The 27887-nt window shown below is 47.3% G+C and overlaps 1 protein-coding gene across 1 annotated transcript; it reads left to right on the top strand.

Annotated features, from left to right (window-relative positions):
• Positions 1-5262: 5262 nt before the first annotated feature.
• Positions 5263-11860, top strand: LOC140910049 (homeobox protein not2-like). Its single transcript, XM_073340161.1, has 3 exons — positions 5263-5620; positions 9314-9522; positions 11702-11860. The coding sequence occupies exons 1-3, from the start codon at positions 5263-5265 to the stop codon at positions 11858-11860; spliced, it is 726 nt and encodes a 241-aa protein (XP_073196262.1).
• The last annotated feature ends 16027 nt before the right edge of the window (positions 11861-27887 follow it).

The following is a 27887-nucleotide window of genomic DNA, read 5'->3' as shown; positions in this document are numbered from 1 at the left end:
AACCAGGCGTCACCCGATGAAATTAATAGGCAGCAAGTTGAATACAAAGAAGAGGAAGTACTTCGTCACACAGTGCATAACTAACCTGTGGAACTCATTGCCAGGGGATGTTGTGAAGGCTATAATGGGGTTCAAAACAGAACTGGATAAGTTCACAGCGGATAGGTCCATCACTGGCTATTAGCTGAGCTGGTCAGGGATGCAACCCCATGCTCCGGGTGTCCCTAAACCTCTGACTACCAGCCGTTGGGAGTGGAGGACGGGGTGGATCACTTCATAATCCGATGAAGTGAGCTGTAGCTCACGAAAGCTTATGCTCAAATAAATTGGTTAGTCTCTAAGGTGCCACAAGTACTCCTTTTCTTTTTGCGAATACAGACTAACATGGCTGTTACTCTGAAACCTTTCATAATTACTCTAATGAAGCCCTGGTATGGGCCACTGTGGGAGATAGAATACTGGAATAGATGGACAATGGCCCAACCCAGTAGGGCAGCCTTTATGTCCTACACCTAGATTTTGTTCTATGTTCGTACAGCGCCCAGCACAAGGGGGTCCTGGTTCATGACGGGGCTTTGAGATGCTACACAAATACAAATTAACAACAACAATAGTAGTTTACCTCATGGTAAAACTACAGAGCTTGTCTCTACTAGGATTTTACAGCCCAACAGAGAATGCACGTTAGTTATCCCACAGTTAGAAACATACCTTTTTTTTGGCAGTGAGGACAAAGCATTATTTTCACTCTCCAAGCTGAATACAGTGGGATTTCAGCTTGAGCAAAGACTGTGAGATGGAACTCTCAGCTCCTGGAGTTACCTGATTATGTACAATCCCAGCTCTCATTTAAAAAAGTCAGGAAGCTTCTAGCCCTTGTGGGTGCGGAAGTAAAGCTTGAAAATCTGACCCTAGCATAACCTAGGCTAAAGGTTCGAATGGCAGAAGCCAAACACAAAGAACTCCAAAGTTCTTCTTCTTCTTCTTAGTTTAATCTCAAGATTTTTAAGCCAATCTCCTTAGTTTTGGTGGGGGAGGGGGCTGACTTGTCGGTTTTGAGCCTTGGAGGTTGGCGATGCTGAAATTGTCAACATGCTAAATTAGAACTAACATCTAACAAATCAATGCCGGAGCCCTTACGATCTAGCCTGCCCCTGCGCTCAGACCACTGCCGGGCATGCTGGCCTGTTTCACTGTTTCCCTTATTGGTCTGTCTGTATCCACCTGCTGTTTCTTTGTCGCCTAAATAGATTGTAAACTTTGTGGGGACAGGGACCATCTTGTGTTTGTACAGCACCTAGCACAATGCGGGTTCCTCAGCGCTACTGCGATACAAATAATAAATAATAATCATTGGGGTTAATCCTTTACCCTGCACCAGAGGAGCTGAATGCAAAGATTTCTTCCATTGTGACGCTTTTGTGCGTTAAAAGCGATTTAAGCCCCTGGTTTAAAGATTCCCCGGTCACATTTTTTGGTTTGTTTGTTTTGCTTTTAGGAAATTTCCACCGCATCTTTGTCTGCTGAGGAGGCTGGCTGTTCAAGTCAGATGGAAATGCAGCCAGGTCCTCCCCATTGAAAGAGGCTAGGTGTGAAATTTCTCATGGGCAAAGAAGTGAGAGCTGCAGGGTGTCTAGAGGAAGGTGGGCGAGAGAGGGGAAAAAATCAGAAGCCAGAAAGAGAGAGAAATTCTGAAAGCCGCAGCTCCATTTCTAAGGTGGGGGGAAAGGAGCTTTCTATGACGGGATTGTAAAATGCACTCCCCCGGGCCTGGGGAACAAGGCCCCCCACTCCATCTAATAATCATTAGCATCAATTAGAATCCTTTGAAGTGGGCAGCATCTTTGTCTCTTTGCAAAAAAAAAGAAAGAAACAAAGAAAGAAAGAAAGAAAACCCTTTCAGGGAGCCCGTAACAACATCTGGAGCAAGAAGAGGCTGGACTCAAGTTCCCCACTTTCATCTCTTGTCAAGGTGCTTGGAATGTTAATACAGCTCCATTCTTTAATGGAGTTGTCAGGAAATGCTTGTCACCCGGGGTTCCTTTGGCTCAAGGGGGGATGTTTACAAAGGGCTTTTATTTAAAGTGTTCTAAGAAACTCCCCCTCCCCTTTCATTTTCTACCCCCTTTAAAAACAAAACAAAACCAAAAAAAAAAAGGAGGATCAGGGACATCCTTTTATCTCCCCTGCCTGCTCCCCTGCAAAAGCTTCCCCTCCACTGGGCACTTGGGTTGGAAACAGACCCCATGCAAACCCCAACCTGGCAGCCCTGTGGCAGAGTCAGGGCCACTTGGAAAGGAGGGGGTGTTGTTAGCATGGCAAGTGCCTGGCTCCCCGGAGCAGGGCCCCCCCTGTTTTGCTGGCTGGCTGGTGCGACATTTCCCAAGACATTTCCCAACTCGTTACCGCTGGGTGAAAATCCCCAGCTTTTTAACAGAAATACATTAGCGGAGCACACAGTGCTAATGGGAGACAAAATGCCTCATTAGCCAGCTAATTCTACCACTGGGGCAGAATACAAAACTCACCTTACTGTCACCGCTGCCTGTCCATCCAACTCCCCCTTTCTTTCTACCTCCCTAATTTCTCTCTCCCACATCTTTGCTGTGTCCCCACGGCTCTGCCCACCATCTCTCAGATCCCCCTGACTCTGGATTCCCCCCACTCTGGCTACAAGAGCTGCTTGATGGAACACAATGCACCAGGCAGCCCCATAAGGAGTTGTGGGGTTTTTTTTGCTTCCTTTTAACTGGCCAGGTTCTTGCTACCTTTCATTTCACCCCAGTTGGGGTTCATAGATTTGAGAAAGGAATCACCCTCTCTTACCGCCTTAGTTAGTGTGAGCTTCCCTTTGGATATCTGTGAATATCTTCCTCGTCCCTAATTTAAAAGCAAAATTCCGCACTTGGTTGGATTCTATCCCAGTCCAGTTTGACAGTTGGAATTTTAGCATTGACTCCAATGGGAAGATCAAAAGCATTGTTACTTTATTTTTGGTTTATGCTTCCCCCCCCCCTTTATTAATTTGTATGGGATGTCTCATGTGAAAGAAGTTAGTGTACATTTTTTTCCCATTCATCCATCCACCCATCAATCAATCCCCATTCACACCTCTCTATCTGTATTCTAATATTGGGCTATGTATTGTTCCATCAATATCAAATCACTGGGAAGATCTGCTTAAAAGCAGATGGGCTGAGGGCCATTATTATTAATGCATTGTCATTTTTATAATAGTAATTAATTATAGCTACATTAAATTTATATATATATATAAATAAATTATCAGATTCTCTCTGAAGTTTGCACAAGGCAAAATTGTATTTTCTCCATTTAAGTTTTGTATTTATTTGCAAATATTTCAGAGGATTTTATTCCACATAATAGTTATTATTTTCAGTAACTATATGCTTTCCGAATACTTATATAATGTGCAATAATTATAAGAGTTATTAATCATTAGATAGAGAATATTAAAGATGCTAACCAGAACAAGTTACATTATTTGGAATTTAAAACTTGGACAAGAGTAACAGAGTATTGACCCCTGCAAACCTATTGCAAAACATCAAAGAGGAACTGGAGCTGGAAAACATCCGTCTCTGGGGAGTTTGGAAGGCTATTTTTTTATTGCCTGAGTCTCCAATTTTGCAAGCTGCTTAAGCATATGCCCTAACTTCAAGCACGTGACTTCAGTTAGGAAGGGTTTGCAGGACTGGGACCTTACATTGTAACAAGGAGCAATAAAACCTCAGCTGTATTTTTTTATTTAAGTATTTCCAAATTGTCACGGAAGGCAGCTTGCTAAACGGGAGAAGTAAACACTTTACAGAAAAGGCTGATGGTTTCTTTTGTACCAGCACCTGATTATCATCTCTCTCTCTAGGTTCTTGCATGGGCACCCATTTCCAGGATATTTCCTTACTAACGAGATAGGCTAATAGTATTCCAATATGGTTTCTTGATTTACATTTGCCTCAGAGTGTAAAAACACTGAGTCTGATTCTCTGTTACAGTAAGGTGCATTTACACGGCTCTGGCAGCTTAACGGAACTTTAACGTATGCGTTTACATTTGTGCCCACTTTAAGGCAGGTTTGTTAATACACACACACTTATACATATATCTACGTTTTATTTTCAAGTTAAAGCCAAAAGGTTCGTAGCCTCTGATGTCTGTGCCAAACAAATCTAGGGCTTGAAGGCACAGACTTTGCCAGGACTCAGACATAAGCAATGGGAGATGCAGTTTCTTGAGGGTGACAGAATGAAGAGAGAGATCAAAAAGGATAAAGTGCTGGAAAGGACCCTGAAAACCCCCAGCTTCCAAGGGAATGCTGGGATCACACCGCAATGCCTCCTGACTTGTGTGACAGTAGAAAGGCAGACAGGGAGGCAGGAATCAGCCCTAGGATGTGGATGGAACAGTACAGAGACATGCAGACAATTACACACACTAGTGTACACACACACAAACTGAAATAACAGGTTGCAAATTAACAGTGAATTTCTGCTCCATATCTCAGCACCCTCTTGCACAGAGACGTGTGTGTGTTTAGGTGCATTAGCACATATAGGCATGTGCATGTGTACACATTGTGTGTGCGTGCTTGCAGTTACTGGCATGTATATATTTGTGGTGATGTGTGTTTGTGTGCGTATATGCATGTGTCTGCACATTTCTGTGCTTATCCTGTGTGTGTATAACCGTATTTTTACATTTATCTTGTAGATGTTTGTGTGTCATTCTCTGTACTTTTGTATCTCGGTGTTGTGTGTTGTGTATACAGCTACGCTTGTATTGATATTGTGTATATTTGTGGGGGGGGGGCTTTTAGATGCATGTTATGTGTGTGTGTATTTGTATGGGATGTGAGACCTCCCTTCCCATTCCAATTTGATCTTTCCAAGCAGACCTGGCCCTTGTCTTAGGCCATGCTAGGCTGTCCTCTGCCTGTCCCAGCCCAGAGACACACCCTGTCCTGCAAGCACCCAGCAGAGCATCAGGCCTTGGAACAGCCTCTCCTTTCTCCACCCAGCTGCAGCCTGCTTTGCATATTAATGTCTTATTTACACTTCACAGGGGAAGCCCTCGATATAAAGCCACCTTGGGCCCTTCCTCTGTATAAAGAGCCAGCCAGGCAGCGGGCTGAGGCCGGGGCTAGGAGCCTGCAGCTTGCAAGGCATCTGGAAAGCAACAAGCCCAGGCTAAGGAACCTGCTCAGTCCAGCCTCCCCATCAGCCACAGAACTGCTGACTGAACATGCTCCAGAGCCTGGTCTCCCCAGGTCCGCTCAGCAACATCCTGGCAGCAGCAACAGACTCATCTGGCCCCCCAGCTTCTCCAGATGTTCCCCAGCCCCCTCAGAAGACCCCCTTTAACATTGACGCCATCCTCTCCAAGCCAGAGCCCCAGAAGGAAGGTGCAGCCTCTGCCAGATGGTCCTCCAAGCTGCCTCTGGAGTGGCACAGCTGGATTTACCCAGCCACCTACTCCATTGGCCTCATGACTCACCCAGCCATGTACCTGGCTAAGCCGGGCTATGGGGTCGTGCATCAGCAGCTGCAGTACAGATTGCAGAGGGGCTGCCTGTTCTCTTATCCCAGCTGTAAGCAAGACAGTAAGTAGTGTTTAAGCTGGCAGGGCTATGGGGTGGGTGGGTGGGTGCGTGTGTTCTGGGGGGGGGGCGGGCTGGGGGGTGTGAGTGGAGGGTGGGGTGTGTCTGTTCCTAGGGTGTTTCTGTCTAGTGTGTATGGGGGTGTGCGCACGCAAGGGGTGTTTGCCTGGTCTGTGTATGTGTCTGAGATGTTTCTGTCAGTGTGTGAATGGGTGTGGCGGTCTGTCTCAGGGGTTCTCAAACTTGGGGTCACGAGGTTATTACATGGGGGTCGTGAGCTGTCAGCCTCCACCCGCAAGCCCCGCTTTGCCTCCGGCATTTATAATAGTGTTCCATATGAAAAAATGTGTTTTTAATTTACGGGGGGGGGGTCACACTCAGAGGCTTGCTGTGTGAAGGAAGGTCCCCAATACAAAAGTTTGAGAACCACTGGTACTATATCCAGATCTGCGAATGGGGTTGCCGTCTGATATGTGTGTACGTTTGGAGGTATGAGGGGTGTACGGGTATGTGGCATGTCTGCATGTGTGAGGCATACCTGGATTGTGTATAGGGTGCATGTGTGTGTGTGTCTGTCTAAACTGTAGGGTGTTTCCATCCAGTATGTGTGCACACGTACTGTGGTGGGTGAGGGGTGTACGATTCTGACCCATTTCTGCCAGTGTATTTGTGTGTGTCTATCTGTGTGGGGGGTGTTTCTGTCCTGGTGTAGTCTGGGTGGAGGTGGGTTTGTATGTCTATGTGGGTAGAGGATGTGTGGCAGATGTCCTGCATAGGAACTAGGTATTATTATATGTCATAGAATTATAATATATATGTAATATATGTCATATATTATATGTCAGCGTGTCATAGAATCAAAGGACTGGAAGGGACCTCGAGAAGGGGCAGCTGTGTCTGTGGAGCTGTAAGAGGTTGTCTGGAGGATGGCAAGCGTTCTGCCTTATTCTTTAGGTAGCTTGGCAAGGGATACAGACTCATCAGGATTGGGCAGGAGCAAACTGTGACCCTTGGAGCTTTGACTTTTTCTGGACTAAACTAAACTAGCAGAAAACCCAAAAAGTTTTTTTTCAAATTCTGTTAGGACCCCTGAGGTTTCTGGGGTGCATCTCACACCCCAGGCCCAGCTAGTCTGTTGTTGGCTATGATACATTCACAGACAGAAATTCAGTTTAATTTCCTGCCGTTTCCAGACTATGCTCAGTTTCTGTGTGCAGGGAAGCAGGGGAGGAGAGAGCCCGGTAATTTTCCAATATTTATTTCTGTTTCTGGGTTAAAGGGGCTGATGCTTATTAATCCTGAGAAGCTGATGGGCGAAGGGAGCCCAGGGATCGGGATTTATTTTCTTAGGGGCTGATTCTGCAGATTTGTGCTTTGCTGCAGTTGGAACTACTGATCTGAGTAAAATTACTCTCACGTGTGTTTGCAGAATCTGACCCCAAAGTTTGTTAGGCTTTTTAATGTAAATGCAACGAGAGCAAAAAGAGATTTTTGTTTTTAAAGTTACAGATTAATTTGGGTTTCATGGGAAGAACCAGAGCCCCATGGAGTTGGATTGCTGTAGCAGAGGGCAGATTTTAGTTCAGTGTGTGTATATTCTTGTCTCATTAAACCATATGGTACCATTGATTTTTAAGCAAAATTAACCCTTTGTCTCAGTGAGTAACCTTGATTAAAACTAGATGGTACACTACGGCCCATTGAAATTTATTATCATAGAGCATGCGGGGGCCAATCCCAGGGGTGTTAACAGAGGCAAAACTACCCACCTAAATCAATGAAGATTTTTGCCCGCATAAGAAACCAAGATTTGAGCCCTAGAGTTTTTTAAGATTTAGATACTAAAAGTTTTGTTTATATTCAGAAACCTTTAAAAACTATTTAATGTAGTTATGTAATTCATATTATCTCTTTTTTTAGACCGTTTAATCTATGTACATGTATATATTACATTATAATTACATTGCTAGGTGGCGACAGTACGCTTGGGCAATTTGTAAAAATGATTTTAGAAATTATTTAATTCCAAATCCTATTTACTGCTATAATAAATATATCGTAATTTAGTTATTATATGACAGCCCTTCTGGTGTAAATAGGCTGAGTTCTATTGAATTCAAATTAATGTTGATTTATACCAGCAGAGAATCGGGTCCTACATTATAAGTGTTTATACACTCAGATATTTTTAAATAGCTATCACACATTAGTTTTATTCTCCAAACATGTTTTTTATAGATATAACAGCTACAAATATTATATCTTAATGAATAAAACTACGGCCCTGATCTTGCAAACACATAACGCACCTGGTTAGCTTTACACACTGGAGTAATCCCATTTATCCAGTGAGATTACGCTTGTTAAGCATGTGTAGAAGAAATTTGTAGGATCAAGGCCTATAATTCTAACAATTTATAATTGCATTCTGCCTATATTTATTGCCAGAAACATTTTGCTATCGACATTTCAAATTCCCAGCGGTTTACATAACTACATTTTGATACTTGGAAACCTTTTTAACTCCTACCATGATCGTATCGGACCATGATCCCACAGGCTGATCCATGCAGGTGGATCCCTATGCTTTTGCAGAGCCCTTCTAAAGTCAGTGGGGCTCAGTAGGGGAACAGGGACTCACACATGTGGATCCAACTGCAGGATCAGGGCTTTCCAGTGTAACTATGTATTAGCAAGGGGCCTAACTGCAAACCCTGTGCCTCCAGCCCTCCACATTCTGGGATGGTCAAAATCAGAACCCAGATCCAAAGCACGGGCAGAACCAACACCTCGGATCCTAACACTCCTAGACTTAGGAGGGATGGGTTCAAAATTCAGAAAACTCCCACTTATTCATTATGCAAAGGCCCCCATCCTGCAACCCTCCTGGGTTATGGGGATCCCTGAAGTCAGCGGATGACTCACATAAGTAAGGCTTACTCATGTGAGTAAGGCTGGCAGGCCCAAGCTCTGCATTTATTTTGTGTAACAATTTGAAATGCGTGGGAAAGAGTTGGCGGCTCAGGGCCTGAGAAGCAATGTTGCCTGTTCTTGAGTTTGTGCAGTTTGGTATAATAATATGGAATTCTTAATAAAAAATCATCAATCAGACACTTCTGAATAATATAGTAATTATTGTTATGCCAGCAATATACATGGGACTATGCAGAACACAAAAACCAGATCCACCTTGCCATGGAGAACTCACAATCCAGCTCCCCAGTACATAGGCACATTATTATCTTTACTCTGGAGCAATCCCACTGAATCGCAGTGTTTGCTGGATCTGGCCCTGAACAAGAACTTCCAGTATAAGCCATGCATGGAGCGGGTCAAATCCAGCTCACCTCAATCACTCACTGACTTCCTTGGGACCACGGTTGGCCCTTTGTCAATAAAGGGATCCCCAGTTATACTGGCTAGCAGAGGCTGGCTGTTTCTTTCCTCAGGGCATTACTGTTCCTTCTCTTCCATCCCTCTTTAGCCCCCTGTGGACTGCAGCGGCCCTGCTCCGAAACAAGCCACAGCTGTAGCTAGCAGGGCTTGGAACAGGTAAAACACATTCACCCACAGTAACGAGGCTTAACAAGGGCTGTGGCGGGTGCTGTCTTTACGTACACGCGTCAGGCAGTCCCTGCAAGGCAAATCGGGCTGTTTCTGCCTTTCGCCCTGCTGACTCTTGCCCCTTGCTCGCAGGTCTGGAATTGTCTGGTTGCGTAGGACCTGTCTCGCTGGGCCCTCCTGTTCCTTGGAGATCCAGGGAGCCCTGTAAGATGAAGAGGGTCCGCACAGTCTTCAAACCAGAGCAGCTGGAGAGGCTGGAGCAGGAGTTCCTCAAACAGCAATACATGGTGGGCACGGAGAGGGTGGATCTGGCAGCCACCCTGCACCTCACAGAGACCCAGGTAGGAAATCTACTCCCTTCCCCTGAGGCCATGATCAATCTGGGATCTATACATGGTCCCTGGGGGATCTATACATGGTCCCTTCCTGGGACTGCAGCCGGAAATGACAGCAGGAGATGAGCCACCTAGTAAGTTTCAGGGCTTCTGTCTCTGTTATAGTGTGAGCAGCTTCAGTCAGAAGGAGCTGATTCTCCCCAGAAATGGGGAGGGTCCCTGGGGGTCCCAAGGGAGATTCCATGACTAGGGATATTTAAAACTAGATGAGACAACGCACGGGCGAATACACGATGCATAGGTAACCTGTGGCCCTACCCTACGAGATAGCACTGAGACGGGAGGCAAAATAGGCTTAGAAATGTGTCTGACTACTAACAACCTCCACTGATACATCCATTAAGTAGGCTAAAAATGCATTTGGGGTGTAGATGCTCCTGGTTCAGGGCCCAAGCCAGCCAAAGTGTTGTAGGTTAGAAAGAATCTTCCTCTGTGGGAAGGTTACTGTGCAATTGTCCAAATGGGGCCATCGTACCTCTGCAGCAGCGGATACTGGCCACAGCTGGAGACAGGAGACTGGAGTAGGTGGGCCACTGGTTTGATGCAGCCTGGCTCTTCCTATTGTACTGCAAGGACCAGTTCTGCATTTTCTAGAGGAGGTGGACTAGACAAGCTCATTTTCCATCTCTAGTTTCTATGATTCTTGATTTTGTCACTGTGCACGCACCCGAATGCGACCGTCCTGGGGGCTGAGGGGCACAAAGACCCCTGGAAACTGGGGACTCTTTCCATGATCGCTGATTTGTGTCACTTTAAAGAAGGCCTAGGCGTCGGCCCCCACCTTGCCAAGCCTGCGGCACTGTTCCCCGAGCTCTTCTCCTGCTTTCGCTGATCATTGCGGGTCCTGGTTGGATGACCCAGAGGGAGTTTTGCCATTGACCCCATCGGGAGCAGGACCGGGCCTTTTCTTAACTGGTCTAATCAGCCCCTTCATGCCAAGGTGGCTGGCACATGGCGCTGCTTAGGGAGAGCTGCGTTCAGACTGAGTCACATTAATTTTTATACCCTTTTCATGCTCAGGCACGCCCAGATTGCACATTCCCGTCCAGAGTGAAACCGCTGCCTAGCTGGGGCCACCACATATGAAATCTGCCAGCTGGTGGGTCCATGGCATAAGTCAAAGCACCGTAGATGGGACCACACTGTGCTCCTGAATTGTGCTGCAGCCCTTCTAAAGTCTCAGCGGCTCCCGCTGCTCCCATCAAAGCCAATGGTCAAACTCCTATTGGCCTTCATGGGGATGCAGCTAAAGAAACCCCGTCAATCTGGTCTGTGCTGCATGACCCAGGTTTTAACCAGAATGGCTGTTCTGCAACTGGGTTCCCCCAGTGTGACAGTTATTGCAATGTAGCCAGGATCTATGACGGGAGGGCTCATGAGGTTATGGATCTTGTCTCACGTTCCATGACAGACCCAGGAGGGTAGCTCAGGAAATGGCAGAAATCACTCAGTGCCGAGATTTAGCACTCAGAGCCTCTGCCTGCTGGGAACAACACAGCTGCTTATTTAATTTTAAACACATTTCGGATACACAGGGGCAGGGCGTGGCGGTGGGAATCCTGGCCCCACTGCGCTGAATGGGAGTCTTGCCGCTGACTCAGTGGGGCCAGGATTTCACTCCTCGTTTTGGGACGTTTATAATTTAAAGACAGCACAATCAGGGTGAAGGTTTTGGGGAAGGAGTTTGGGTCTAGTAGGTAAAGCCAGGGACAGGGAGTCAGGACTCCTGTGATCCGTTTCACTATTGTCTGTGTGCAAATGGCATGACCGCCATATGATTCAGTTTCCCCGTCTGTAAACCAGGGATAATACCACTTACCAACCTCGCTGGGCAGTTGGCAGGCTTAGGTAAATGTCTGTAAAGTGCTTTGAGAGCCTCAAAAGAAAAGAGCCACTGCTTTATTTATAACTATTATTAATAATCCTCATGGCCCATGTTGCCCAGAGCCTCTTAGCACCAACTCCAGGAGTCAAGGAGACTTGCCTGTGGAGGGATTACAGGATCAGGCCCTGCTGACAGTATTTTAGCACACTTCAAAGACTTGCAGGGTCAGGGCTTTAATGCGCCCGAGCCTTGGCCCAGAGCGAGTGGTTTTCATTGCCCATTGTGCTGAACCTCTCCTAGGTGAAAGTCTGGTTCCAGAACCGGAGGATCAAATGGAGAAAGCAGAGCCTGGAGCAGAAGAAAGCGAAGCTGTCGCAGTTCGGAGAAATGCAGCCTGTTCCTACGGACTCGATGGACCTCGAGAACAACGAGGAAGACACGGTGGACGTGGAGGTCTAAATGGCTTGAGAATTCCCTGTTGCAGACGTTGCTCTTGCGATGGAACTAGCAGGGGTTTACAGCTATGCCCAAGGAGAAGACTGACCGATGAAGCTACCAGGGAGTTAAGCAGCTGCTCCACACATGCGCTTCTCCAGCCAGATAAAAAGATCAAGCTCTTTATCTGAATGCTGAGGATACTGGACTGACCTGGTGCTGTCTAGGATGAGTCCATGATATGCAACACCCACTGTCTGGCAACCTCATACTAGACACCCGGGGCCTGCTGCTCATCAGGTCAGTTGCGCATGGGCAGCTTCCAGATAACCCACACGTCTTTCTTTTCTCTGTTGAAATGCCATAAAGCATGGTCCCTTTCCAGCAGAAAGACTGGGGTTAAATTTAGAGATGGGGGGGCAGTCCTCGATTTCCAATCCAAACATCAGTGCATGTAAATGCAGTGCTATTGTGGTTTATCAGCCCCCTGGTGGTGCTGAGCTACCAGGTAGGGTAGCCCTGGCAGGGAGAGTGATAAGAGAATCAGACTAATGATTTTTTCCCCAAGTAGCCTCCCTAGTTAATTTTATTTCCATGTCAGGTTTGCAGTTCAGATCTGCACAAAAAGTGCTCCACTAAAATTTGCAGTAAAGTAAACGGGATCTGAGCAAACTAAGGAGAAAAAAGCCCAGCGGGCCATAATTGAGGGCTTGATACTGCCATAAGCACAATTGTCATGGATTTCAATGGGAGCTCCGTGAAGAGCATGATGCTGCTGTCCCTATATACTGACCCCGATTCTGAACTTACTTACACCGATCCTCCACCGATGTAACTCCATTATCTGCCATGGAGTTAGTCCTGATTCATAGAGGCATGAGAGGAGACTCAAGTCCTTGCAGTTCCATGTAAGACAGCAGGATCAGGCTGTAAAGATAAACATTTGCAGCCCAAGGGGTAGTTTTCTGAAAGCTGTAAGTGCCTAGGGCTTAGAATGAAAGTGCCTCCAGGCAGCCCTCCTGCAGCGTTACAATAAGGATTTGTACATTTTTGCCTCTCTCCTGGCCTGCAAAGCCCAGATCAAAGACCTCAGTCCACCCCTACGCACATATTGCATTACCTTTACCATGCAGAGAGGCACTCAAGTGGCAAAATCTGGGCCTAGCTTTCAGTTACCTCTCTCCATCGGGCAGCGTCTGGATCTGGGATTTTGCCTTGGCCCATTATACAAATTTTGCTTTGGATTTCGAACACCTTCTTTATACCAAGCATGGTATTACCCCCCACCCCAGCAATGCACATACACTCGTTAGGACTGCAGCTGTAGTTGCTATGTTGTGTTTTCTATCTCTGCATTGTGTACCGTGTGTCAGAGGAAACAGCATCTGATGGTTTTGCCCAGTATCTCAGAATAGAGCCAGCGATTGTATTTTTAACAGGAGAGCAAACTGAGTTTGTGACCGTTGAGGACAGGTGAGGCTCAATCCCTCTTGTACCTCATTGTATCAGGTGTGCTTTGAGTTCACATTGCCAGCTGCTAAGGGCGCTCTTCGCACCCAAAAGCTCAGGATAATTTATTGTGCTTCTTTTTGAACCAGAACATTGTAAATAACACGACTCTTGTATTATTTATAGACATAGCCCCACTTTTTGGACACTGTAATTTATTTATTTGCTTCACGTTCGACCCTAATAAAATCTAGTCTATTTCAAAAGAGCTACAAAGCGATGGGAACTGGGAGGCAGTATTTTCTTCCAAGCAAATGTGTGTCTGGGTGGCTCGCAGGGAGATAGGACCCTGTGGGTGATGGGGCTCAGACTGCACCACCTCGGCAGATGGTTCATACGTTCAGTCAGTTTCAGGCTGCAATTTCCCATCACTGGTGCGCTAGCCATTTTCCCTCTTATTTCATCTACAAACCAGGATTACCCGTAAGAGGGAAGCCAGCCGAAGCGGTGGCTAGGGGCCACGGTATCTCTGGTAATGAACAAAAGACTGTAATGTGGGCCAGCCAAACCACTGAAAGGGTGATCTGCCTGCTGATTTTCCACAGTGCCTCGCACAACAGGGCCCTGATCTCTGATCCAAGTAACTCATAAAAAGAGAGTTGGTTCCTCAGACCTCTCTGGATTCCCTGATGCTCCCTCAGCCTCTAGGACCAGACCGTTCAAACAGGTCCTTCAACCCTGTAGGAAAGGTCCCACCACAATTCACAGGAGGTGATGCTCTGCCCAGGCCACGTCCCCCTTTCTTCCAACCCCATCACAGATACTAGATTCAGCTCAGTGAGCTGAGTCAGAAACCACCCAGGACAGGGCCATAGTCACCACAGCAACCATGAATTCCTGGGATGAGCCAGAAGTATCAATCCACTTGGACCTGCGCCTCATCGAACACCCTGAGGCTTGGTTCCTCCAGGGAGGAGCCTGACCCGCTCAGCAAGGCGCTCTTTGGTGTCTCAGGACACCAGTTCAAGCCCAAATGCTCATTTACATCCACCACTGGCCTGGGAGACTTCCTACATCTGCAATTTGGTGCAAAAGGCACAGCCACACGTCCTGCTCACCTCATGTTGCACTGTGCGCCTGTAGACCTCCTGCTGCTGTCGCACAAAGTCCTACCCTTCAGGGTAAAGAAAAATCTCCGTTAACTGCTAGCAGTGTAAGGCCTCTGATGCACTGTCAAGCAGTTCTCAGTCCATCCAGCAGAGGGCAGACTCTTTCACATGTGTCAGAGTAGCAGCCATGTTAGTCTGTATTCTCAAAAAGAAAAGGAGGACTTGTGGGACCTTAGAGACTAACCAATTTATTAGTCTCTAAGGTGCCACAAGTCCTCCTTTTCTTATTTCACATGAGTGACATTTCTTTAAAACATACTGTATGTACGTATCACCTGGAAAATATTCTGTCACGCGGCATTCTAAAGGTGTCACTACCAATTAGATCTGCTTGGAAAATGGGATTATTTTCCCCCTGGAATGATTCATGGGGGGAAAGAATAAAGGTATAATTTTTAATTCTCAAAGTTTCCTTCCATTTTTTGTTCCTTTTAAATCCCCTATCCGTCTTCCCCATCCCCGCAATGGAAAGTAAAGAAGTGTTAGGAAAATGGGGGAAAATCCACATTCTCTCCTTTTTATTGTTTCCCAACGGACAGAACATCACTTTTAAAACAATAAACAGGTGTCTACACATTTAAACCTTTCACTATGGGACATACCTGTGAAGGTGTGAAAAATAGGTTGTACTCCCCCCCCTACTAATTGTTTTCCCAACTTTGGCCATCTGAAAAACAGTAGCACAGGGCTGGGAAGTACTGGAAAAGCCCACAATTTCAAAACCAAAATACTTCGGTGCTGGGGGGAAGGGGGGTAATTAAATTTCTCATTTTGAAAAATGTCAGGGTTTTTCCGCAACATTTTTTTTTAACATTAATAAATTTCATTTAATGAAACTATTTTCTCATGAAAAAGGTTTTTATTGGAAAATTTTTTTTGACCAGGAGCTCCCACTAAAGGAACCAGTCAAGATTGGAGCCCCGTTGTGCAAGGTGATGTATAAACTCAAATGGAGAGACAGTCTCTGCCTTAAGAAAAGGAGGACTTGTGGCACCTTAGAGACTAACCAATTTATTTGAGCATGAGCTTTCGTGAGCTACAGCTCACTTCATCGGATGTAGCTCACGAAAGCTCATGCTCAAATAAATTGGTTAGTCTCTAAGGTGCCACGAGTACTCCTTTTCTTTTTGCGAATACAGACTAACAGGGCTGTTACTCTGAAACCAGTCTCTGCCTTGAAGAGTTTACAGTCAAGAGCAAAGCAGAGTGGCAAATTCCTTTCACTCCCTTGTTCAACTGGGCAGGGTTCATCCTAGTGGCTGCAGGTGAAAGGCTCTGTAGCTCATTAGCTGTGCCCTGAAGCAGCCAATTCCCCATAAGTGCTGATGTGACACCATTGAGAATAAAGTTACTTTCTGGAAAGGTGAGTTTATTAAATCAAGTTCTGACCTTTTTGGAACTCAGGCACGGTCTCCTGCTTTCTGTGCAGGTTGGAAAAATCTCCCACACACTGCTCAAAATCTCAAACACACTCTGTCTGCCACACTCTGTTCTTAAAGGCACAGCTCCTATTATAACAATCCGTAGTTTATATAGCACTCGTTCATCCATAGCTCTCAAAGCACTTTATAAAGGAGGTCAGAAGCATTCTCCCCATTTTACACAAGGGGAAACTGAGGCACAGAGGTCAAGTGAGCTGCCCAAGTTCACCCAACCAATAAATGGCAGAGCCAGAAACACAGGGCTCCTGAGTCCCAGTCTAGTGCTCTGTTCACTAGGCAACACTGTCTCCCCATTAACCACCTACAAAGAAAGTCCAAGGCAGAAGAAACTACCAAAAATAAATATAACAATTACCTGTATCTGCCACACTTGTCTGTGCCACTTAGTGGATCGTACCAACATAGTTCTCATTGCATAGGCAAGTGGTGGAAGCCCTGCACTGGCTGATTGGTACATGTTCCCCCCCCCCACACACACACAGAAGGTTAGCTCATGACTAAACCCTATTTTGAGGCTTTATGTAGGATGTAAGTGGGGTGTCGGCCTTGTGATGGCTCTCTGTATAGTGGGGAAATTCCCCCTAGGTGATCAAATAGCTCTGTTCTCTCTCCAATTTTTCTGATTCCAAGGGAGGTAACCGGGCACCTTTAGACTAGCATTCACAAGCTGCAGCCTAAAGCAGGATGCTACATGTCAATACGTTACTTACCTTGCTTCCTTCGAAGACAGATTTCAGAGTAACAGCCGTGTTAGTCTGTATTCGCAAAAAGAAAAGGAGTACTAGTGAGGTCCTGCAAAACGTCCTGAATGCACTCACCAATGCCATTGGGAATTAAGGGCAACTCAGCACTTTACATGAAGGTGCTAAGGCCCTGGTAGATTTGAGCCCTTATTTGACTGAACTTTTTCTGAAAGTCAGCGGCCAGCCAGAAAGCCTGCAGCGACATCTAATGCCCAAAGAGCGGCCATGCTACAGAGCCCTGGGTTTGACTGAGCCGAAAGGGGGGTGGGGGGGAAGGCAGCTATGCTTACAGCCTGTGTAGAGGGGATTTCAAGTTTCTTAAAGGAACATGCAAAGGCAACTCTGATAGCAGCCGGAGCTCAGCACAAGTGCAGTGTAGCAAATGATCCTTTGGTGTCAGCTGGGGTGGGGCGGGAAGGGAGAGCAAACAAAAGGCCAGTTCGCGTCAAGAGCGGATGAGGCCCACTTAACTCCATGAAAATGGCTGCCATCACGGCGATTTTTTAAGATGCTGAGCTGCAATTGCTGCCCCAGAAACAGAGGCAGACTAAGATTTATTGGGACCCTGGGCACAAAGAATATTTGGGCTCCCCACACCCGGGCGCCCAGGAACACCAGCACCGGGGGGTGCCATGCCCCTGCCCACTTTTTTAACATGAGCGTAGTACCCTCGGGCAGGCGGGAAGCAGCGGCATGGGCATAGTTTCGGGGGACATTGGCCCCCCCCCAACTGTGAGCCTTGAGTCAGAGGCGACAGGAAGAGCGGAGCCGCACGTGGTCACTACCGCAGACACAAATCCCAGGGGGCAGCGGGGGGACACAGGCTGGGGGCTGCTCTTGGGCCCCCTGGCCTGCACCCAGGGCAGGGGGAGGGTCCAAGGCTTCCCACAGCGGCCCGGGCTCCCTGGGCGGCTCTTACCACTGCCTGGCTCCGGCTTCCAGCCTGGCCAGGGGACGGGGCCTCAGGGGGAAGAGGAGGAGCAGGGGGCAGGGCCACAGATCTGACACCGGTGGCCCCCCTCCCCCCGGCTTCTATCCAGGTTCTGGCGCTCCTGTGGGGGTCCCCAAATTGGCCAGAGCCTGTGCGTTAATCCGCCACTGCCCAGGAAGCTGCATCCTTGCTTGTCCCTGTGGTGAAATATGGAGTTCAGTGGCCAGTGCCACCCTTTGGCTTCTTTAGTGTACAGCAAAAACCTGAATTGACTGCGTTGCCAACTCTTGTGACTTTATTGGGAGCGTTGAGATATTTGGGATGTTTTTTTTAAAGTGCCAGCTCCTGGAGTCATATGATTAGGTGAGAATCTCAGGTTTTTTCCCTAAGGTCCAACACGACAAGTAGTTTCTGGCAGACCATTTCCTATAACTTCTGCCAAAGGGGTTGTAGATTCTCGGGGACCTTTTCCCCCAGCTTCGTATCCACGTGATGGTAGGCTAGGTGGGTTTGTTCTTGCAATGCTAAGACCTCCCAGGGAAGGTCTTCAATTCATATTTGCTGTTTCTATTCAGGCCAAAATCATGGATTAAGGGCACTTGTGGGCCTGTTGGATCATACTAAAGAAGTTCTGTATTAAAATCACAAATGAGTTTGATTCCCCAGAGTTTAAATTCCAGAGTATTACCAATTAAGAGGTCTCTTGGTTTTTGGTACTGTTTCTCTCCCTCTATGTGTGAAACTTGCAAGCTGCTAACTGTGTTAGTACATTCTAAGACAGAGTCTGTTCTCAAAGCAATTCTTTGTAACAACAACTACTCATGCACAGAGAGGCTCAAAGCAATACTCTGTAACAACAGAAACAGCACCCAGAGACTCCTCGCCCTTTTGTTGCATTCATCTCGCTTTGTTAACAATTGTGAGTAAAATAGAGGATGTATGTGGATGGATGCTTGGTGTGGATAATAACTGAATGATCAGGGAGGTGCCAGCCTAAGAATCCAGTGTCCATCGACTGAAGGAGGCGTCAAGTGGAAATAACCAGAGGACCACCCCCCCCGCCTCCCGAGGGCAGACTGGAATCCACCCAACACCCTCAAGAATGGGAGAGCCAAAGAACAAGATAACGTCTGGCATCACGGAGCCGTCAGGAATGTGCCATCTGCTGACTGATTCAGCAAAAGCATGATGAAGCAATTCCCTTAATAAATTGGTTAGTCTCTAAGGTGCCACAAGTACTCCTTTTCTTTTTATGATAACAACCTTGCAGAACCTGTGTGTGTGTGTATGAATGAATGTGTGAATAAATATGAGATTGAATGGAATGTTATAGCTATAACTAACTGCTTACTATGATTCTGTCTGTATTCACAATAAATGTGGCATTTTGCCTTTTCCCCTTTAATAAGATCCTGCTGGTTTTTATTTTATTGGTATAACAGGCCAAGCTCAGGTTCCAGTGGAAAAGGCATTATGAGGAGGCCCTCTTGATCCTTCCAAGCCTTCAGCAGGTTCATGTGGTATACCTGGATCTATTTTCTCTTCCCTGGATGGTGGATTTCAAAATCAACTACCCTTGCCCTTTTTACAACCTTGAAGGATCCTTGCCACTTAGCCAGCAGTTTTGACTTCATGGTTGGCAGCAACAACAAATCCTATCATTGGGGTTAAATTTTCACATCCTGGCCCTTTTACTGTAGGCCCATTCCTGGTTCTAGTGAGATTTCAGCTGGTTCTCTCTCAAGAAAGCCCACAGCGTCTCTAAGTTTTCCCTCAAAAAGAACATGTAGTGTTCCATGTTGGTTGTTCCTGGGTCTGGCTCCTCCCATGTCTTTTGGAGGAGATCCAGGATCCTGTGGGTCTGCTTCCCATATAGTAGCTCAAATGGGGATAATAGGAGGGGTGGGATCAACAGGGCTCAGTGATTGGTATCTGAGGCCTTGGCCCTCCAGCCGGTTCACCAGTTGAGTTCTGGGTTGTCAGAGTCCAACCAAATGTTTACAGTCCAACGTCCCCACAAAAGAAAAGGTCTTCACCCCACCTCTGGTAGCCTGTGAATGGCACACCCTTGGCTCAAGCCTTATAATGTCTCTGTCCTCTCCAAGGGACGGAAAAGGTGTTTATGTCCCACATACAAAATGGGAAATGACGGCCTAGGAAGGAGTACTGTGGAAAAGGATCTGGGGGTGATAGTAGACAACAAGCTAAATATGAGTCAACAGTGTAACGCTGTTGCAAAAAAAAGCAAACATAATTCTGGGATCTATTAGCAGCAGTGTTGTAAGCAAGACACAAGAAGTAATTCTTCCACTCTACTCCACACTGATGAGGCCTCAACTGGAGTACTGTGTCCAGTTCTGGGCACCACATTTCAAAAAAGATGTGAACAAATTGGAGAAAATCCAGAGAAGAGGAACAAAAAAGATTAAAGGTCTAGAAAACATGACCTATGAGGGAAGATTGAAAAAACTGGCTTTGTTTAGTCTGGAAAAGAGACAAGGAGGAGGGAGAAAAATTGTTCTTCTTAACCTCTGAGGACAGGACAAGAAGCAATGGGCTTAAATTGCAGCAAGGGCAGTTTAGGTTGGACATTTGGAAAAACTTCCTAACTATCAGGGTGGTTAAGCACTGGATTAAATTGCCTAGGGGTGACCGGATGTCCAGATTTTATAGGGATAGTCCCGCTATTTGAGGCTTTTTCTTATGTAGATGCCTATTACCCCCCACCCTCTGTCCTGATTTTTCACACTTTCTATCTGGTCACCCTAGGGAGGTGGGGAACCCACCTGCCTCCTCCACTGGGTTCCAGCTCAGGACCCTCAAGTTAGACAAGGAGACCTTGACAGTGCCCTAAGCTCCTTCCTACCTTCCCTCCGGCCTCTGCAGGCTCTTCAGTCTGTTGGCCTGTTCGTCCCTTTCAGAGATGTTATCCTTGGACAGCTCTCTAGCAGGAGTCCTTTCCCCTGCCTGCTCACTCTTCTTTAGTGCCCCTCCAGCTGCTTCCGGGCCCTTTTACCCTCCCAGCTGCTGTTAGCTTGCCAATCCACAGTGGCTGGCAGGGCCTGTATTAACCCTTTGGCTGCTGGGCTAGTGCAGAGTACATACACCTCATGACAGGCCCCCTTTTAAACTCCTGCTCCAGCTTGAGCAAGTTCTGCAGGTGCAGTGGCGGGGGGGGGGGGAAGGATCACAACGGCCCAGCACTGCTCCCTAACCCCTCCTGGCCCAGTGTGGGGTTATACACCCCATCGCAGGTGTCCTAAGAGGTGCAGTCCCTGCGGAGCCATGGGCACGCGGTGAAAGGATCGGAGGCGCATCACCTTGGCCGTGACGTCCTCCTGCCTCAAGAGAACAAGAACCTGTCAGAGACGTGGTGCTCCCAGGAATCAGGGGAGATTAAATGTCGGCTGGAACCCTGAAACTGACTCTTGTCTTCCTCTCCAGTGACCTCCTGTGCCAAACACCCCCGCCCCATTGCAGGGGGAGCTCCTGCCTCCGTTTCCTCAGTCTTCCTGTGACAGCTGTTCCTTGGCAGCTTCTCTTTACAAGATTTCTCTTGTTGGTTTCCGGTGCCTGTATTCTTCCATTCCCATTGGTGGCTACACAGTGGGGAACCCTCACTGCATCCCTGGCCCAACAGAATAGCAAGGCTCTCTCCAGTGGGTGGAGTATCCTGGGTGCATGGGGAGGGGGGTTGATCCTAAATTGGGGTGGGGGATCATCCAGCTGGGGTCAATCTCAGAGCTGTTGATGGGTTTTGGCAGAGGTTCCAGGTGGGGTCAGTCTCAGATGGGAGGGGGGCTCATTTCTTCAGGGGTCCTGTTGCCCGGCTTCCATCAGTGTCACTCTTCTTTGGGGTCCCATTTCCCAGCTGGGTTTCATAGATATTAAGGTCAGAAGGGACCATTATGAGTATCTAATCTGACCTCCTGCACAATGCAGGCCACAGAATCTCACCCACCCACTCCTGCGAAAAACCTCTCACCTATGTCGGAGCTACTGAAGTCCTCAAATCGTGGTTTAAAAACCTCAAGGAGCAGAGAATCCTCCAGCAAGTGACCCGTGCCCCATGCTACAGAGGAAAGTGAAAAACCTCCAGGGCCTCTTCCAATCTGCCCTGGAGGAAAATTCCTTCTCGACCCCAAATATGGCGATCAGCTAAACCCTGAGCATGTGGGCAAGACTTACCAGCCAGACACCCAGGAAAGAATTCTCTGTAGTAACTCAGATCCCACCCCATCTAACATCCCATCACAGGCCATTGGGCCTATTTACCATGAATATTTAAAGACCAATTAATTGCCAAAATCATGTTATCCCATCATACCATCTCCTCCATAAACTTATCAAGTTTAATCTTAAAACCAGATAGGTCTTTTGCCCCCACTGCTTCCTTTGGAAGGCTATTCCAAAACTTTCCTTACCTCTCTGGTGTAGCAGCAGCCGATAGAGCCGGTAAATCCCCGCCCTAACACGCCAGCTGGTGTCATAGAATCATCGAAGATTGGGGTTGGAAGGGACCTCACGAGGTCATCTAGTCCAATACCCTGCTCAAAGCAGGACCAGCACTAACTAAATCATCCCAGCCAAGGCTTTGTCAAGCCAGGCCTTAAAAACCTCTAAGGATGGAGATTCCACCATCTCTCTAGGTAACCCATTCCAGTGCTTCAGCACCCTCCTAGGCCGTGTCCTTGGTTGGGTTACTGATGTACAGACCAAGTTGAGCCATGAGGTTCCCCATCTTGGGGAACTGTGCTGAGTTCTAATGGAAGGGAGAGGAGATGGGGATCATCAGCTCCCAGTCTCCCAAAGGCCAAGAGTCTCTCTGCCCTGGGTCCCTGTGAAGGAGATGCTGGGGCAGAGGAGCTAGGGCTAGACACCTTAGTTTTCTCTGCCCCCAAGGAAGCCTGGAGCACGGGGATGTGCCCTCACTGAGAACTTGCATCTCCAGCTGCTCCAGGATGACAAGAAGGGACAAAGGCCAGGCATGAACCTGGCTGGAGCATGGTCCCCTTAAAGGCCCAGGGTCACCACTGAACCAGGAAAAGAAGAACTCAACTTAAGCTTATTTCATTCCCTGCTCTGACTCTACCCCCACTCCCCCGGCAAGAAGAACACTCCCAACCCACAGACCCCACTGCAGCAGATCCTACAGCCTGTCAGAGCCAGCCCACCTATGCCTGCAGTCAGGAAGCTGGGGGTCAGAGGTCACTTTTGTCAAATTTGGGGAGAATGATGGTGAATCAGAGCAGAGCTGCGCTGCTCCTTATGGCCCTGGCTCTCTCCTGGGACACTCTGGACCTGTTCCAGAAGTTGACATGTTGTGGGGGAAGGAGGTAGTTCGGGATCAATGGGTAGGTGTAGATGCTGTGCAAATAAGCCCCTCCCCATTCCCAGGGGGCTGAGATATTGTGCTCAGGGTGGAATATCTGATTCAGTAACCGTAGAGCTTTGGAAGGGGATTGCTGCAACCAGGACGATGCTTGTATCTGGCAGGGCACTTGTCTCTGTCTCTCTAGATTGGGACAATGTTCAGTGTTGGGGTTGGTCCCATCCTCTCTGAATCCCTGATTCAGGAACAGCTCATCAGGAAGGAGAGACAGACACTGCCCCCATGCCTGACTCTAAAGCCCTTGGTGGGACAATTTCTCCAGGAATCTCAGTAGGAGAGAGGGGCTGACTGCCTGGGGATCGTCCTGTTTCTCTAGGAAGGAGTTAGTGACTCTTCTCCAAGGACCATCTTGTGGATCTCATGGAGTGGAGGGTTTGAGGCTCACTCCCCAAGCCAGCTGGGTCCCTGTGATTACTGCTCAATAGAACCAGGCAGAGCCCTGGCTTGAAGTCCCACCTTCTTCCCCTGTCCCTGCAGGAGGAAGGGCCCAACATTGCATTGCACTGACTGCCCTGAGCAAGTATTTTAGAAGAACTAACACGTTACAGAGAATCATGAACTTCTCAGAGAAAACTAATGGGGAGACGAGGCAAAATTAATCAAATACATGATTAGTTGTGACTTATTTGCTTGGTCTTAAAAAGAACAAAAGGACATGAATCTCCTCCCTGTCAATAGCCCCCTGCTCAGCCAAACAGTATTAAGACTCTGAAAGGCGGGAGGCTGAGGGGTCTCACCAGATATCCCAAAGGATGGCCCAGGTGACCACCGAAGGGGATCACTCTCAGAGCGTTGTTCCAGTCCCATCTCATTGTGAGGGCCTCCCACATTGAGAGCAACCCCCTGCATCTGCTTGGTGGAGGGAGGGAAGCAGGGAAAAGGGAACAAGAGAAGAGAAAGGAGGGAGGGACAGAGGAAAAGGGAAACCAAAAAGGACAAACCCCAATGTCCCCCGTGATTCTACAGGACAAAGTCCGAGGTAGGAGATCAAATTCTGCCACCTTAACCTACCATTTTCAGTGCCTAGAATTCAGCCAGCAGCAGGTGGATCAGACTGAACAAGTTCCAAACCTCTCTGAGCCTCTTACCTTCTAAACAAGGACTTGGGTTTTCTAGCAAAATCAGTAGTAGGGAAGGAGAAAACTCCAAAGAGGGTCCTCCTCACGCTCACGTACGGGAATCCTAATTCTCTCTCACTCCTCAAGGAGAGACCTCGAGGAGGAGACTTGCTGCAGCAAAGCCACGGGGCTCACTTTGGTTGCCCCAGCCCTGCTCCTCTGTCCTGCCTGGCTGTTGTCAGGGTCTCTCTGTGAGATCACCGCCTCCCCATCACCTTTGCCCAATAGGCTGAGGTCCTAAAAAGGGCTTTTGTGATGTCACTGCCACGCCCACCCCTCCCCTGGAAGGCTGATGTCCTGCCTCTGGCTAGTCTCTTTGGATGTTTGAGTTGCTTTCCCTGGATCACCTCACTCAGTGACTGTTGAGTCTGGGGATCAAGCCGGCTACACAGTAAAACATCAGAAGCTGCTCCCCATGCCACGCTCAGGTTTTCATAAATTGGTAGACTTTAAGGCCAGAAGGGACCATTAGATCATCTAATCCAGGGGTTCTCAACTTGTTTCTTTCTGAGGCTTCCCCAACAAGCTATAAAAACTCCACAGCCCACCTGTGCCACAACACCTGTTTTCCTGCACATAAAAGCCAGGGCCAGAAGTAGGCAGTAGCAATCAAGGCAATTGTCGGGGCCCCCACACCACAGGGCTTCATCTTTTTGCCCTGGGCCCCAGCAAGTCTAATGCCGGCTCTGCTTGGCGGACCCCTTGAATCCAGCTTGAGGTCCCCCCAGTGGGCCCCGGACCCCTGGTTGAGAAGCTCTGATCTAATCTGAGTCCCTGCACATCACAGCCCTCCGCTTTTTCACAATATCTGCTTTATGACTAAAGCACCTTCCCGAAAGGCATCTAGTCTTTCTCTGAAGACATCAAGAGATGGAGAGTCCATCACTTCTCCTGGTAATTTGTTCCAATGATGAATCACCCTCACTCTTACGAATCTATGCCTTATTCTAATTCGAATTTTTCTGATTTCTGCTTCCAGCCATTGCCTCCTGCTATGCCTTTCTCTGCGAGGTTAAAGAACCCTTTCATACCTGGTGTTTTCTCTCCATGAAGGCACTTACACACTGCAATCAGCTCACCTCTCAATCTGCTTTTTAATAAACTAAGCAGATTGAGCTTGGTCAAGGCCTCATTATAAAGTGTCCTCTCCATCTCTCAAATATGGCTCTTTTCTGCACCATCTCCAATTTTTTAATGTAATTTTTTGAAATGTGCACACCAGAACTGGATGCAGTATTCCAGTATCAGACTCACCCATGCTGAATCATCTCCCTGTCCATACTATGTTTATCTATCCATGGATGGCTTCTGCCCTTTTTACCACAGATCACAAACGCTCATATTGAGCGACTTGTCCACTAGGGCCCCTAAATCCTTTCAAGAGTCACTGTTTCCAGGGGACAGTCCCCCATTCTGTAGGTGCCTGCCTCCTTTGTCCTAGATGTATAGGTTTGTATATGGCTTTATTCAAGCCTAATTATTCAGTTAAGTATTTTAGAAGAACGACAGGATTAGTGAGAGAATCATGAACTGCTCAGAGACAATTAATGGGGAGAAGCAGCAAGATTAAACAAATACATGATTGGTTGTGACTTATTTGCTTGGTCTTAAGAGAGAAGTTTTGCCAGAAGCTGGGAATGGGCGACAGGGGATGGATCACTTGATGATTACCTGTTCTGGTCATTCCCTCTGGGGCACCTGGCATTGGTCACTGTCAGAAGACAGGATACTGGGCTAGATGGACCAGTGGTCTGACCCAGTACGGCCGTTCTTATGTCTAGCAAAGATTACAGTTGAGTTTTGCTTTTGAGAAGGGTTTAATATGAGATAGTATCCTGCCCTAATCGAATATTTGAGAATTAAGTTCTACACACAAGCAATGACACGCAAAACAGCACTAAGGACTGGCTTGAGAGACAAAATAATAGTTGCAAAAGGTAATCCCCATTGGTGGATCAAATGAAAATTAAGTTTTTACACTAGGCCAGGAAATCAGTCAGACTGGAAGTATCATGATTCAACAGAATAAACTTGTGCTATAAAAATAAGAAGAAAAAGTTAGAATTAAAAAATCCAAATGAAAAATCACAGTAAAAAACATAGCAAGTGCTATACTAGAAACACAGATGTCATTGCTAAAACTACTTACTTATAAATATTTTCAGTGAGTATTTGCTATTAAACTATAAAATAAACAGCACTGTCAAGGTTCCTTCCGCACTCTGAACTCTAGGGTACAGATGTGAGGAACTGCATGAAAAACCCCCTAAGCTTATTTTTACCACCTTAGGTTAAAACTTCCCCAAGGTACAAACTATTTTACCTTTTGCCCTTGGACTTTATTGCTGCCACTATCAAGCATCTAACAAATATATAACAGGGAAAGAGCCCGCTTGGAAACGTCTTTCCGCCCAAAATCCTCCCAAACCCTACAGCCCCTTTTCTGGGGAAGGCTTGACAAAAATCCTCACCAATTTGCATAGGTGAGCACAGACCCAAACCCTTGGATTTTAAGAACAAGGAAAAAGCAATCAGGTTCTTAAAAGAAGACTTTTAATAGAAGAAAAAGTAAAAGAATCATCTCTGTAAAATCAGGATGGTAAATACCTTACAGGGTAATCAGATTCAAAACATAGAGAATCCCTCTAGGCAAAACCTTAAGTTACAAAAACAGGAATATCCATTCCATTCAGCACAGCTTATTTTATCAACCATTTACGCGCTATCTCAGAGTACACATATCTAGCTAGATTACTTACTAAGTTCTAAGACTCCATTTCTGTTCTGTTCCTGGCAAAAAACATCACACAGCCAGAGAGAGCTTTTGTTTCTCCCCCCTCCAGCTTTAAAAGTATCTTGTCTCCTCATTGGTCATTTTGGACAGGTACCAGCAAGGTTATCCTAGCTTCTTAACCCTTTACAGGTGAAAGGGTTTTTCCTCTGGCCAGGAGGGATTTTAAAGGTGTTTACCCTTCCCTTTATGTTTATGACAAGCACAAGGACATGGATCTACACAATGATACCAAAGGTGAACGATAAGGTGCTCAGAGTAATAAAAATCACATTTTAAAAAGTAAACAATTAAAAGGAGTAAAACTCTATTTAAAATGGATTACAAAGACGGGAGTGCGCTTCAGGGAATCCCAGCTGCGGATAAGACAAGTCTGCGAACTGCTGTGAGACTTTAGGCAGACCCGTAAACTGATAAGGGATTCTTTTAAATACTCAAACTGCGACACAAAGTTTTTGGGGGTGTATGTAAAATATTTCACTGAATCAAGGCTCCTGTAGCCCCTCTGCATCTTATATCACAGGGGTGGCTAAACATACTGGACATCTGAGTCACATACAACAATCTGCAGAAGTTTGAGAGCTGGGGCACACCTGCGGGGGCTCAGGGCTTCAGCCCCACTCCTGCTGAAGCCCTGAACGCCAGAAGGAGCGCCCTGCAGGGCTGAAGCCGAGACCCCCCCTACCACGCCCCCCCACTGCAAGGTCAAAGAGCTGCAAGTGGCTTGTGAGCCACAGTTTGGCCACCCCTGTAATAGATCAGCGAGGGAAGAGCTGCCGTGTCTAGGCATGGGGAGGGCCTGGGCCTTTAGGAGCCCAGCCCTGGGAAGCGGGGTGCTGGCTGGTGAGAGGGGACATAAAAAAAGCCCCCCGCCCCCACCCTCTATTTGCAAACACGGCAGGTGGCTCATCCCATCGGGGCAAACTGTAAGCCGCCCCCCTTCCCAGTGCCAGGGCTTTGTCCTCTGCCCCCGTCTAGCAGCACCCCCGGTTCCTACCCCGGCCTGAACCCAGCCT

The sequence above is a fragment of the Lepidochelys kempii genome, chromosome 4, assembly GCF_965140265.1.
Source record: "Lepidochelys kempii isolate rLepKem1 chromosome 4, rLepKem1.hap2, whole genome shotgun sequence".
Taxonomy (NCBI): domain Eukaryota; kingdom Metazoa; phylum Chordata; order Testudines; family Cheloniidae; genus Lepidochelys; species Lepidochelys kempii.
The sequence above is the reverse complement of the archived record's forward strand: the minus strand, read 5'-3'. Positions and strand labels throughout refer to the sequence as shown.